The following is a 15,090-nucleotide window of genomic DNA, read 5'->3' as shown; positions in this document are numbered from 1 at the left end:
CTCTTTAATGTTTCTGCCCGGAATCTTCCCAAATCTGTTCTTCGCTCTGAGAAAAATAATTTTGTTTGCACTAAATGCTCTGAACTCTCCGACTTAAATTCTTCCCACTCCTTTTGGCACCTTGCTAAAAACCTTTCTAACAACTTTACATCATCGTCCTTCCTTCCTCATTTCCACTCTGATGGCCCTGTAGCTATTTCTTCTACTGCTAAAGCAGTACTCTTCACTCAGGCTTTCTCCTGCAATTCCACCTTAGACATTTCCAGTGCTGTTCCTCCATCATTTCCCCCGTTTTCCTCATGGCTAACATTAAAATTTCCTCAGTTGATGTACAGTATTTTCTTTCCTCATTGGCCTCGTTCCTAACAAGGCTTATGGGCTTTATGGGGTCCCTCCTGTCATCTTCAAGTTTACAATCTACCTGGGCAAACTCTTTCATCTTCGTCTATCAACTTGTACCTTTCCTTCTTGCTGGAGGTTTGCTCTCATTCTACCTCTTCCCAAAGAAGGTGACCATTCCCATCTCTCTGTCACCAGATTGCTTTGTCGTATGTTTCAAAATTTATCGAGTCTGTTCTTAACAACAAAATTAAAAGCATCTTTTGTATCATAGCCTTCTTTCTCATCGTCAATATGGGTTCCACCAGGGACGCTCCACTGGTGATCTTCTCACCTACGATACCTTTCCGACTCCTGGCCATCCTCCTTTCGGGACTTTGGTGAAAGCTTTGCCATCGCACTTGACATTCAAAGGCTTTCTATCGAGTCTGGCATAAATCATAAATTTCCAAACTGCCCCCTTACGGTTTCTATCCTATCTGTGCCTTCATATCTAATTTCCTTTCTGGTTGTTCTATAGCTGCTGTTGTAGACGGCCACCATTCTCCTAAAGCTATCAGCTCGTCAGAGCTCTGTCCTATTCTGACGTCCTTTCTTGTTGTTCTATAGCTGCAGTTGTAGATGGCCACCGTTCTTCTAGAGCTATCAGTAGTGGTGCTCGTCAGAGCTCTGTCCTATCACCAGCTCTCTTCCTTTTGTTCATCAGTGACCTTGTAAACTGTACGTCTAAGCCTATCCACTTATATGCTGATGACTCCACCCTCACCTTTCCATTCGCTCCCTGCATCATCCATCGTAGCAGCTTCTTCAACAAACAGTGTAAGAGGCAATGGCACACCTAATGTCTAACTTGGCTCATACCTCTGGGGTAATCATGTGTTTTTAATGCATCAAGAACCCAGTTCTTACATCCATCAACTAGACAAAATCTTCTGCAGGAATTGATAACAATATCCAACTCAACCCTGCATCATCTCTGAACATACTTGGGGTTTCATTCTCTCGGGATTTATCTTGGAAATATCATATATCCTCTCCTGTAACATCTGCCTTCAAGATATTGGGTGTGCTAAGCTGATGCCATGCCTTCTTTCCCGCTGCTCAGTTGTTGACTTGATACACGTTTTTTTTTTTTTTGCCTCTCACGTGTGGAGAGATTCTCAACAACAACTCTACTAAACAAGATGGAGTCAAATTGTTTTCATGTCATTAACTCTCCTCCTCTTACTGGCTCCCTTCAGCCTCTATCTCTTCACCACACTGTTGGATCTTTATCAGTTTTCTATTGCAGCTTCAGTAGTCATTGCTCCTCTGAATTGTCTGCTTGCATCCGTCCACCACTATGGTTGGTGCATAGCACCCGTCCAGCAACAAACTCTCACCCCTTTTCTGTCCAGCTCTCTAATGCAAGAGTTAAGCGTTACTCCCAGTCCTTCATGTATGCAACAGGTCAGGTCTTGAACTGACTCCCTCTGTCTGTATTTCTTACTGCTTATAATCTCCAGTCTTTCAAACACAGTAAGTCTAGGTATCTGGAAATGAATGATTCTTGAATTTGGCTCTGTGTTATCTTGTTTTAGTTTTTTCTTGGAAAGAAACGATTTGGAAGCTCCTGGCCTCTGGTTCCTTCTTCCTTACATAAAAAAAAAAAAAAAAAAAAAAAAAAAACAGCATGCCCTGCCTTACCCCATCTCCACACAGTGCACCCAGCTTCACCTCAGATCTGCACAGCTTACTGTGCTTCACTTCTTTACATTACACACCCTGCAACACTTCACCTTCACACAACTCACTCTCCTTCCTGTTACCTTCTGATTGCGCTCATCATGTTTACTTCTCACAGTTATAGCAACTATTTGCATTAAAGAAATATTCAAAATTCATACAATCTTTTCATCAATCGTACTACTAATTTCATTTTTTTTTTTTTTCATTCAATTTTTTTCACACCTTGCCATGTATGGACAAGTTTGAGCGGAGCGAGAGAGTGCTGTTGATTGGAAACATGAATGATAAAGTTGGGAATGTATGAGTGGATGGAGTGGTTGGTCAGTGGGGTGTGCCAGCTGAGGTAGATGGGAATGGTAGTGCTTTCGTGGACATCTGTGCTTGTAAAGGGTTGGCAATAGCCAACACCTACTTTCGTCATAAAATGATCCACCGGTAAACACGGAGAGTAATGAGGAGGATGTATGGTGAACTTGTTGAACAAAAGCCAATGATATACTACGTGTGTGTGGATGAACGAATGAGAAGACAAGTGTTGGATGCAAGAATGTGGAGAGGGTGGGGGAATGGAGTCTCGGACCATCACTTAGTGATGGCCAAGGTAGAGTTGCAAAGAAAGTGGTTGAGGAGACGAAGGGGAAGACAGGATGAAGCGCTCCTGTGAGAAGAGTGGAGAAATTGCAAAATAGTGAGAAAATGACAGAGTATAAGAGCATAGTGGAAGGAAGGTATGAGCTAGAGCAGATGGAAGGGGTGGAAGACGTATGTAAGATATTGAGGGAAGAGATAGGCACAGCGTGTGAGGCGGTTTGTGGAGTGAGGAGATGCAAGGGCGTGCAAGGGACAGCATGGTGGAATGATGAGGTGAAACGAGCTGTGGAACAAAAGAAGAAGGCATATAGTGAATGGTTAGCGAGTAGAGGTAGGGGAGATGAGAGAGAAGAGAGAGGTATATGTGAGCAGGAGAAGGGAGGTTAAGAGACTGGTGAAGGAGAGTAAGAAGAAAGTGGATGAAGAGTTTGGGAGGAATTTGAGTGTGAAATGGGGGGAGAGTAAGAAATTGTTTTGGAAGGAGGTAAAGAAAGTAAGGCAGTGTAAAAGGGGAAATAGTAGGGGAGTGAAAGATAGGAATAATAGATTGTTGGTGGAGAAGAGAGAGAAATTGAGGAGATGGAAGGAGCAATTTGAGGATTTGTTGAATGTAGAGAGTGAGAGCAGTGCGAGTATAAGTGGTTGGGGAATGGCTGGGAGAAGAAGAGAGGAGAGGAGGGAGGAAGAGATCAGTATGGCGGAAGTAGTGGAAGCGATGAAGAAGATTAAGTTGGGAAAGGCCCCAGGAATTGATGGAGTGTGTGGTGAAATGCTTAGGAATGGGGGTGAGATTGTTGTGGAGTGGATATGGAAGTTGTGTAGATTGGCTTGGGAAGAGGGAAGGGTTCCAGAGGACTGGAAATCAGGTATAATTGTTCCTTTATACAAAGGAAAAGGGGAGAGAGAAGTATGTGGTAACCATAGGGATATTTGCGTTCTTAGTGTGACTGGTAAAATATATGGTAGAAAACTCATTGATAGGGTTAGGCATATGACAGAGGAGCTAGTTGGAGAAAAACAAGTGGGATTTAGGAAGGGAAAAGGGTGTGTAGATCAGATATTTGTTCTAAGATGTTTAGTGGAGAAGTATCTAGAGATGGGAAGAAAAGTGTATGCTGCCTTCATGGACTTGGAGAAAGCTTATGACAGAATAGATAGGCAAGGTATGTAGAAGGTATTAAGAATATATGGAGTGGATGGGAAATTGTTGAGTGCTGTAAAGAGTATGTACGAAGGAGCTAGCGCTACGGTGCGAGTGGATGGTGAGCTGAGTGAGTTCTTTGATCTCAATGTGGGACTGAAACAGGGTTATGTGATGTCTCCATGGCTGTTTAATATATACATGGATGGGGTTGTAAAGGAGGTGCAAGGTAGGGCAGTGGATGTGGGGGTGGCTCTAATGAATGAGGGTGAGATTTGGAAGATTCCGGTGTTGCTGTTTGCTGATGATTTAGTATTGTTGAGTGAAGATGAATGGGAGTTGCAAGGTTTGGTGAATGAATTTGGGACAGCGTGTAGGAGGAGGAAGCTGAAAGTTAATGTAAACAAAAGTAAAGTTATGGTGTTTGAGACGAATGAAGTCACACAGTGTGCAGTGAGGTTGGATGGTGAGGATATGGAGAATGTGAGTGCATTCAAGTACTTGGGTAGTGTGATGAGTAAGGATGGAACTTTGGGGGATGAAGTGCATGAAAGGGTACAGCAGGGAAGGAAGGTTGTTGGTACACTGAAAGCAGTGATGAGAAATAGGGAGGTGAGTAGGGAAGTTAAGAAGTCACAGCATGATGGTATTGTGATCCCTACCCTGACGTATGGAAGCGAGGCGTGGACCTTGCAAGAGAGGAACAAGTGAAGAGTGAGAGCAGTAGAAATGAGTTACTTGAGAGGAGCATGTGGAGTGACGTGGAGGGACAGGTTGACGAATGAAGAAGTGAAGGAACATTGAGGGGTGGATGTGGATGTGGTTGAGAAGATTAGGAGGAATACACTGAGGTGGTTTGGACATGTGAAGAGACTGGAGAATGAAAGACTGACTAAGAGGGTGTATGTAGGTGAGGTGGAGGGAGGGGGAGGGAGAGGTAGACCGAGGATGAGGTGGAGGGATGGAGTTGAGAGGTATATGAGGGAGGGGGGGGTGAGTTGGGGGGAGGGTAGTCAAATGGTGGGTGACAGAGCGACTTGGAGGCGTTTTGTCTGCGGCCACCCTTTGCGGGAATAGGGCGTCAGGCTATAGATAGATAGATAGCCATATACTCTCTCATAATTTTTTCACCCACCTTTGATTAATCATTTTCATTTGAACCTCTTGTTGTTGTCTGGCAGCTTTCCCCCCATATAGATATTATGTCACGTGTTCCTTCTCAGTGCTTCTCTTTTCTCCCACTCACGCTTGACAACCACAATCAACCAGTTCATATCCCCACCCAGCCATCATATATTTAACAAACCCACCGCAGTGATTCCTGGGTCTGAGGTGTACCCGGTGCTGGTGTACCTGCACGGCGAGAGCTTCAGTTGGGGCGCAGGCACACTTTATGACGGGTCCGTCCTCGCCGCCTACGGTAGGGTGGTTGTCGTCACAATCAACTTCCGACTCGGGCCGCTGGGTGAGTGGGTATGGAAATGTTAGTTATTTTCAGTCATATCATTTTTGGTCTGTTGTGTAACATGACATTCCATTCCATTCCAAGGTAATATAACTGTTTCCAGTGATTTAAAGTGATTATAATAATGCAGTGTGTATTCAGTTACGATTATTTTAATCTGGTATGTATTCAGTTAAATCATAGAAGACAGGACATACTCCGTAGAGCATGTACTGGATTACAGTTTGGCAAATAGATATCATGACATGATAGAAAATAGATGAATGGGAATGCGAGTGCTCTGCTACTATATACAGTATGTCTGGAAAAGGAACAAACTTTTACCATGGTATGTAATTAGATGTCGAGGTTGATAATTCCATAAACAGCAATTTGAGGCGAAGGTACAGTCTCCAGCAAAAGTCGAGCGACTGGCTTGACGAGCAGGTTGGTATATGTGGCACCGCCGCACCCCCAGTTCCACCCCCCCCTCCCTCGTTCCCATTCATTCGTCTAACCTTCACCCTCCCCACATTCAAGGGTAAGAGATTAAGGCCTTGTCACATTGTCTCAACCACTCTTCCGTCATCCATTTGTCTTGGGAAATAATGGTTTTGTTATGATACCGAATAAAAACACATTATTTATTCATCATGATCTGAACGCAGGGTGGTACAAAATAGTAATATATTCGTATGACAGTGAGCTCTGTAATCATACAATTTACCATTTTGATGGTTGTATCCAGTCAGTGTGTAACATTAAACAGTCGGAAGCTATAAGCAGATGTTTAATGGTCGGTGGTGTGCTCCTTCCCTTACTCGATGTAATCACTGTTACTTTACAAACTTTAGTATAGATCATTACCATTAGTTACTACTAATACCCCATGTGTGATACCAGCAAAGTGTTGCTGATAAGTAAAACGCATGATCAGTATTATCTTGGTTATTGACGTCTTAATGCATGATATCGGATAACGTTGGGCAACAGGGACTGGATAACAGTTTGCCTGATGGTTGAACCGCCTAAGCTGGTCAAGCCGAGGCCATGAAGTGGCTGCTGGCATTACCAAAAGTCAGTCAGTATTTAGACGCCAATCATTGCTGATGACAGTATTATAAGTATCAAGGTCAATTTCATAAACAGGACAGCCAACAGTAGAGTGAGCCGCGTGGTGTGCTGGCCCCCCCGCACACCGTACAACCAGGGCCGGATTACCAGGTATAGGCAAATTGGGCAAATGCCTACCAGGCCACGGCCTGTCACAGGCCATCCAGACTTCCAGAGCGGAATAAATATACGCTTTGGGCGTCCAAATAAGTGCCATCATCCATCAGGCCATTAAAAAGGGCCATTATAGGCCATGCCAACAGTTCACCGGAAATAACGGAAAAAAAGAGATCTATATGTTGCAGACCAACAGTCTGCATTACCTACCAAGCCACAGCATGGTTAAATCCGGCACTGCACACGACCAAACCCCTCCACCCCTTGCCTCAGCCGCATATCGCCACTCACTCCAGCAAGAGACCCGCCACCACCTGATAATATCAGGAATATAACCTTGCCTTATATAGTTATAACTGCAATAGGGTATGATTTGCAATTCACACAATTATAACACGACGTATTTCGAAAAAGATAACCAATAACTAAAGTGGCCAAATGGATGATCTGCATAGTAACCAAACAAACTTGTCTTGATTGCAGTTTGCGCTAATCAGCTTTATCATGCCATACAACAGATAATTCAGTTTATTCGTTTTCATTGACAACGTTTTCAACAAAGGTTTAACAAGTTACAGTTCACACTGGTCAGTGTTACTTACAGCAGCGTAATGGACATAGCAGTCAGGTTAACCTTATGATTATTTGCTCTTCAACTTGTGTCCCACGTCTGTTACTACTTTCCTCTATCTCTGTGTGGCCATGGCTTTTCCCATTAACTATCGTCAGCTGAAACGTCAATTGCCTCAGAGAGGGAAGGATGTTAAAATGGACAAAAGGTTTTGGTTACGCAAATATTTAATAAGGAAAACTAACTGACCACTGGCATATTCAAGAACACATTTTAAAACGATACGAAACAATGGGGTCAGACATTGGATTTATATGATAATGGAATGTTGTGGTTAACTGGGGGAGTGTTAAGGTAATCCTGTTAACACTGAGTAGGGCCACCCACCACCTTTGCTATCGCCCTGTTACAGTTGCCCTACAATAACATGTGGTATAGTGACAATAAAGAATATTTTACTGGAGATCTGGTGTTTTAGCCTGACTTACCTGGCAGAGTTAAAGGCTACGTTCAAACTCATGTATATAATCTGCTATTGCATTGCATATCTGACTGAAGAGCATTTAGAAAATAAGGTCTTACTGTATACCGATCATTAAATGCTTATTTGCCATATCGTTAAACTCTAAATATCACTATTATAAGGCACAGTGGGTAATATTGTAATGCACAATTCATGGTAATAATAAAGACATGTTTATGAGCATTGGTGGAACACACACACACACACACACACACACACACACACACACACACACACACACACACACACTATCCCGTCGACCAGGGCCCATTTCTCTCTCCCCATGACTCCACCACAACGTGTGACGGCCAGCTAACCCCCCCCCCCACACACACACACCGCCGTCCACTACAAACATCTGCTTATAGCTTCCGGCTGTTTAATGTTACACTGACTGGATACAACCATCAAAATGATAAATTTTATGATTACATACCTCACTATCATATGAATATATTACTATATCACCCTGCCTTCAGATCGTGGTGTATAAATAACTATAGTATGGAACACTGTGTAATGTGTTTTTATTGGTTATCATAACAAAACCATTATTTCCCAAGACAAATGGATGACGGAATAGTGGTTGAGACAATGCGACAAGGCCTTACTCTCTTACCCTTGAATGTAGGGAGGGTGAAGGGTAGACGAATGAATGGGAACGAGGGAGGGGGGGGGTGGAACTGGGGGTGCGGCGGTGCCACATATACCAACCTGCTCGTCAAGCCGGTCGCTCGACTTTTGCTGGAGACTGTACAACTGTTGTAGGCGAAAGACACAATCATTGTAGTCATCGCCGAGCTTTTCCAGTAGTGTGTTAGATTGTAGTGATTTTAAGGAGAGAATGTTCAATGTACTTGTCGTAGATGGCAGGAGAAAGATAAAGTTGAGTCTGGGGTTTGATTGCAGTTAATTCTTCAGGGAGAGGTAGACCGAGGATGAGGTGGAGGGATGGAGTTGAGAGGTATATGAGGGAGGGGGGGGTGAGTTGGGGGGAGGGTAGTCAAATGGTGGGTGACAGAGCGACTTGGAGGCGTTTTGTCTGCGGCCACCCTTTGCGGGATTAGGGCGTCGGGCTATAGATAGATAATTCTTCAGAGGGAGTATCTCACAAGAGCAGTACTACTGAGGCGAGAGCGGTTTTATGCTTGCTAACTCCGCGTGCTCTGGTCATGCCTTTCCCCACCATCTCTTCTTTCTCTGGTAACCCCTTCTGCCCTGTTTCTCCCATTTCCCCAGTATATGACTGGTTGTGTCACGTGAAAGGGCGTGGATGTGTGGAACTTTCCAAGTCTGGGGAGTTTCTCATCAGGCGTCATGCTGTGTTGAGTGCTAAATTCCCTGACTGGAATGTGCATTGGTGTTTCCTCTAGATCTCTTGCTTAGGCATGACTTTCTTCAAACCTCTATACTACATATGGAATTCCACCAATTGCTTTGAAAAAGTGTTCCCCTGAACTTGCCTCTGTTCTAGCTAAATTATTCAGACTATGCATACGTACTTCTTCATTCCCAAATTCATGGAAAGAAGCCAATATCCACCCAATTCCGAAGAAAGGAAGTTCCTCTGACCCCTTTGATTACAGACCAATAGCTGTCACATCTCTTGGTAAGGTATTTGAAACTTTAATTAATAAGCACATTGTTAAACATCTTGAATCCAACAACTTAATTAGTGATAGACAATATGGTTTCCGCCACGAAAGATCCACCATTGACATACACAATCTCCCGACTCATACCACCCATCAATCAGTCTACATGGAGAAACTCATGCAGTAGCCCTTGATATTTCTAAAGCTTTCGACAGAGTATGGCACCATTTCCTGCTGTCCAAACTCGCTTGCTATGGACTAACGTCTTTTGTTCCTTTCATTTCCTCATATCTCAGTGACAGAAAAATAGGAGTAAAGGTAGATGATGTATATTCCAATTTCCGCTTAATTAACGTCGGTTTGCCACAGGGATCAGTTCTGGCGCGAACCCTGTTCCTGGTTCATATTAATGATCTCTTAGCTGTCACCCACAGTCCCATCCACTCATATGTAGATGACTCAACACTACATAGTTCATTCACACTCAGGCACCCATTTACAAAGTCTAATATCTCTAACTCTCAACTCAGTACAGCTATCTCCATAAATCAAGACTTATCTACGATCAATGAATGGGGACAAAACAACCTTGTCTCATTAATTCTAGTAAAACTAAATATATACAATTTACTAATAGACAGATATTGCCAGATTCGTATATTACCTTCAGTGCTACTAATATTCCCATCTCCGAAAGTATCAAAATTCTCGGCGTCTCGCTTAACAATGCCCTCAGCTAGACCTCTCATGTTAGATCACTTGCTAAAACCGCCTCAAAGAAACTTGGATTATTGTACAGAGTCCGTAACTTCTTCGCCGATGAGCAGTTAGCTATAATTTATAAGAGTCATGTGCGCTCTCAGCTTGAACATTGCTCACCCTTGTGGAATGGATGTGGAGAGGTTGCATGAAAACAATTAGACAAAAGTCCAAAAAAAACTGTTAGAATTATTAACAACCCTGCCATTACAAATAAACTACCTCCTTTACAAGTAAGAAGGAATGTTGCCTCCCTTGCATTATTTTACAGATATTTTTGTGGCAAATGCTCAGACGAAATTGCATCCATTGTGCCACCTCTTCAAGCCTTCCCTGGTGCTACACGGGCATCTAGTAGCGCTCATGACTGGAATGTCACTCAGCCATATTGCAGAACTTCTACCTATCAGAATTCTTTTATTCCTCGAACTGCATCTCTGTGGAACTCGCTTTCCCAGAGTTGTTTCCCTCCAAACAACCTACAGGTGTTCATGTCTGACTGTTACAGATATTTTATGAACAGAGGACACCAGTAATCTGATGTATGGATTATTTTTTTTTATTCATTTGTTTTTCCTTTGTTTTGTTAATTTAAATAAATATGTACATTACTAGCTATTATTTAGTGTGTTACGCTGTTTTAGTGTCCTGGCACAGTTACACATTATAAGAAATTTCTGAAGACATTACAGCACATCAAAATAATTTCCCCAGAAATTAGGTAGGAAATATTGGAAGAACACCTGGTAGTTTGGTGCTTAGAACGACCTGGTCAGAATGGTGTGAATCCGGGTGTAGTCCGTTAAATCATGCACTGCCACCGAGAGAAATATGCTGGTCATCTGCCACAGAATATACTTACTGAACAGTGGCATTAGGCCTCGGTGCCCGTACAATTCGAAGATGGACAAAGTGGAACTTTCTGCTATCATTACTGTGTACCGTTTGTGCGGTGATACAGAGTTGGAGATTGCGTGCCATACCTATGTATGAAATTAAAATGACCATCTCAATCGCTGCTAGAGACATGCGGATTTTTAAAATAATTGGTGTAGGGCTAATGCAGTCGGAAGTAAGAAGGTAAACAATCTGAGATGGCTTGCTCACCTTCTTTACAGTGTTTCAGTGAAAAATGGAGGTGATAAAAGTGAGTTTATTCTTACAGTGTTATGTAATATAGTTACTTTTACAGGAGCTGCCTTACTTGGCTACCCAACCAGCTACAGTTATCCTATTTTCTTACGTCACACGATTATGTGTCTTTGAATGAGGGATGTAGGGACAGAGAAACCAGTCTCGTTGTTGAGGCCACCCTTCACATTTGGCGGTGTAGGACAACACAGAAGACTATATAAACTTATTAGGTCTTGACATCAAAGTGTGGAGAGCTGCTGTGTATGCTCTGTTTCATCTTTCTTACTTCCAAATGCTTTTTCAACATTGCTTCATTCTTTTATTTCTTTACCAATTCCCTTCATACTTGGCACAATTTTTCTTTGGATTAAAACCCCAGACTCCTTCTATGTTTTTTTATTTAGTTATTTTTTAAGGGATTTGTGGGATCCAATGCCAAACGATAAGTACACAAAGACTTTGAGATCATGTCTGTTGCATATTCAAGAACCATCAAAGTAAAGTGGACAGAAGCATGTGAATGTACAGTCACTGTGTGAAGACCTTGCATTGCCTTGGGAAAGTTGGCAGTCTTGTTGGTTTTGTATATTACTGTATGTGTTTATTATCTTGTCCCTCGATTTATTTGTAGTCGGGTGGTTCATTATATAATATTAGGCATAGGTTAACAAGTGGCACACTCTTGACTGAACAAGTGCATTAGGAAGTAAATCTGCTACATTTGTACAAGTATAATACTTCCCTGAATATTTCAGAGAGGGAGAGAGAGTATACGTTGTTAGTTAATGAAAAAATAAACATGAATAACAACATTGAAGCTTTCAGAAATTTTCTCGAATATTTTACTCAGATCATCTGGTGGATTAATGCGGTGCAGTCTTATACTGTATGGCTCAAACAATATAATAGTACGGTAAAATCTACAGGCAGTTGCGTGCCTTGTTCATAATGCCGCTGCGGGAAAATGATTATTTGAATGTTATGACTGAGTACCCTCGCCTCGGTCCCTTGTTAATAGACGTAGCCGAGGTGTTTAATTAGATAGAGAAGGTTATCTGTTTGTATCGTCGATGGGAGTGACACCAGGAGAGAGAGGAATGGTAATGTCTTTTAGATGTTAGTGTAGGCCTTCTCTGTCCTGTTATCCTCTTCGTGTTTTAAGTGCGGTGATGAAATAGGCAGACTGGGGTTGTTGGAGTTTATTGTGAGACAGTTACTTGAATAATAGTTCAGAGCTTGGCGTGACCTGTGTATGGTTAGTAGCAGTTTGTGCTAGTTGCGGTCCTCCTACTTTACTCTCACTCTCTTACTCTATTGCTCTCTGGGAATCACTCTCCTTCTGTCCTAGCCATCTCTGGTTCTCTCTCTGGCTGTCTCCCCTTCTCTCTTTTTCTCTCTGGTGCTCTATCTTGCTCTCTCTCTGTTCTCTCTCCTTCTCTCTCTTTCACCTTCCCCCTTTGTGTATCAGCGAGGTGAGTTAGAGCACTCTTGCGCTACGGAGTTTATTGTAGTTATATCGAATTTTGATTTACAGCGTAACTTACCATGACGGCAAAGCCTCCTAGCTGACCCTTCTGTTATCGAGCCTTCTCTCCAACCCCTTCTGGCCTGAAGGGACTCTCTCCGACATTATATACTGTATAGCTTGGAGAGGATGTGTGTGTGTAACGTAGTGTCTAGTAAATTTTCATTCACGTGGAGTAACTGACTAGGGCTGGTTACCCCATGTGTTTGAATACGTCATGAAATTCTTGGTCGTCTGGACTACAATGAGATTGTTTGAGATACATCGTATGTTAAGCATTTTTGATGGTCTGGGACAATAAGGTTGTGGATATACATTATGTGGATTGACATGCCTAGTGAAAAGCTGTGTATGTCTCCCGCAGACATTGCATCCTGTGCACAGTGTTATGAGATATATACTAGTGCCTAAGTAATGCCTACATATCGCTCGGTCATGCAAAGCTTTCGTACCAACGACAGTAAATTTTGTCATAACATACCAACGCATATCGTTTACACATTACAATCAACTTGTAAGCTAATTCAGCTAAATGTATGATATTGTAAAAGTAGCATAATTCATGGAATATTTTATCATAATTGCAGTTGCATCGTGTTAATGTAATTATAGTTACATTATGTAAATGCAACTGTTACGCAAGTGTGGCTATAACATAACATTGTGTTAATGCAACTATTACATAATTGTGGTTGCAGTAAAATTGTATCTTGTTAATGCAACTGTTACATAAATGTAGTTGCCATAAAATTGTAGTTGCATTTTGTTAATGCAAATGTCACAAAGCTTGGTTGTATCAAACTGTAGGTACATCGTGTTAATGAAATTGTAGTTACACTGTGTTAATGCAACTGTTACGCAGGCGTGGTTATTACAAAATTGTAATTACATTGTAGTTACATCATGTTAATGCAACTGTCACAAAATGTGTTTTTAACTAATTGTAGGTACAATTTTGTAATAACCACACTTGTGTAACAGTTGCATTAACACAATGTAACCATAATTGCATTAACACGATGTACCTACAATTTGATACAACCACATTTCGTGACAGTTGCAGTAACAAGATGTAACTACAGTTTTATGGCAACCACAATTATGTCACAGTTGCATTAACAAGGTTCATTCATTCATTGCCAGACACCATGTATCCCAGATGGGGTGGCCAAGGGCTTAGAGTTATTTGTTTTACGGGGAGGGGCACTAATCCTCCACCAACCTCACTTGATACGTAGGGATGCCAACAGCATCTGGTGTTCCCAGGCGGTCACGCATCCAAGTACTAACCAGACCCAACGTTGCTTAACTTCGCTGATCGGACGGGAAGCGGTGTACTCAACGTGGTATGGCCGTTCTAAAATTTTACTGCAACCACAATTATGTATTAGTTGCATGGTATGGCAAAGAAGATGAAGGGAGATAAATATTCAAGTGTCAATAACCTTCACCTTTTATAGTTTGCCTCAGAATTCCCCCCTCTCTCTCTCTCTCTCTCTCTCTCTCTCTCTCTCTCTCTCTCTCTCTCTCTCTCTCTCAAGACTGCTCGATTTCTCTCGTATGTTTGATTAAATACTAACCTTTTAATACCCACATCTTTCTTCTTTCTACAACTCTTTCTTCCCTTTTCCACCCGATTCACAACTGCACTCTGCAGTACAAATATGCACCTTCACCTCAGCTCACCTCACTTCACCACAGTTCTCCTGTTCAATCTCTCTCCCACAGCAACTATCCCGGTAAATCAAATGTGGCAAAGCAAAGCCATTGAATAGTTTTCAAACGGTTATGTGAAAACGCGGTAACAGCCAGTTCCAATTTTACCTCCTTCAAGATGTAGGTGCCAGAGGCTAAGTTACTGCACTCCAGTATATATAACGATACAAGACTATTCTGCTTCACGTTGTCATTACATGATCCAAAACCTTCTAATTACCTCTCGTGGAACGAACCTTTGGATGCCGTAACTCCAACTGGATGTGTTCTAACCACTAAACTACTGGACGCCTGTTAAGTCAGTGATCTTCTGTAAAATTTCATTTTCGAGAAAAGCTAGAGATTGCGGGAACATGTCAAGCAGGTAGTAAACAGGGTCAGCAGAGGAAGGTTGATGGATGACCTTCCCTCCCCTACAATTATGGATATGGTAAGATGGGAATGTCTTCTTGTCGTGGAGATAGGACTGGGGGGGGGGGGGATGGCAAAAGGCGTGCAGTTCAAAAGTTTATCATTTATTTAAGGAATGAAGAATGGCACACTGAGAAAAGAACTAGCATAAGCACAGGTATATAACTGAAGAAAGATACTGTCTAGGAATTATAAATGTGTGTGAGGAACAAAGAAATTCGGATGTATTAAAAAGAATAACGATATACCTGTCATTTTATTTTCTTTATGCAAGAAGAAGGAGCCAAAGGCCAGGACCCCACAAATTGTTCCCTCCAAGAAAAAAACAAAAACAAGATAACAGAGAGCCAAATTCAAGAGCCATTCATTTCGAGATGCCCGGA

General features: G+C 42.2%; 1 protein-coding gene and 1 non-coding gene across 2 annotated transcripts in view; one reads left to right on the top strand and one right to left on the bottom strand.

Moving 5' to 3' along the window:
• The window catches only part of LOC145401281 (neuroligin-4, X-linked-like), a 112,467-nt gene that overhangs the window by 11,128 nt on the left and 86,249 nt on the right, over positions 1–15,090 (top strand). Inside the window, exon 2 of the mRNA XM_080273610.1 lies at positions 5,115–5,264. Coding sequence (XP_080129736.1) covers positions 5,115–5,264 — 150 coding nt within the window. The remainder of the gene's footprint in view (positions 1–5,114; positions 5,265–15,090) is intronic.
• Positions 13,822–13,940, bottom strand: LOC145401440 (5S ribosomal RNA). Its single transcript, XR_013897591.1, has one exon. It is a non-coding gene; the product is annotated as a 5S ribosomal RNA (ribosomal RNA).

This window comes from Coenobita brevimanus, chromosome 55 (assembly GCF_032717465.1).
Source record: "Coenobita brevimanus isolate Jiangsu-jjx chromosome 55, ASM3271746v2, whole genome shotgun sequence".
In the NCBI taxonomy this organism is placed as follows: domain Eukaryota; kingdom Metazoa; phylum Arthropoda; class Malacostraca; order Decapoda; family Coenobitidae; genus Coenobita; species Coenobita brevimanus.
Note: the sequence above shows the minus strand (reverse complement) of the source record. Positions and strands in the feature narration are given on the sequence as shown.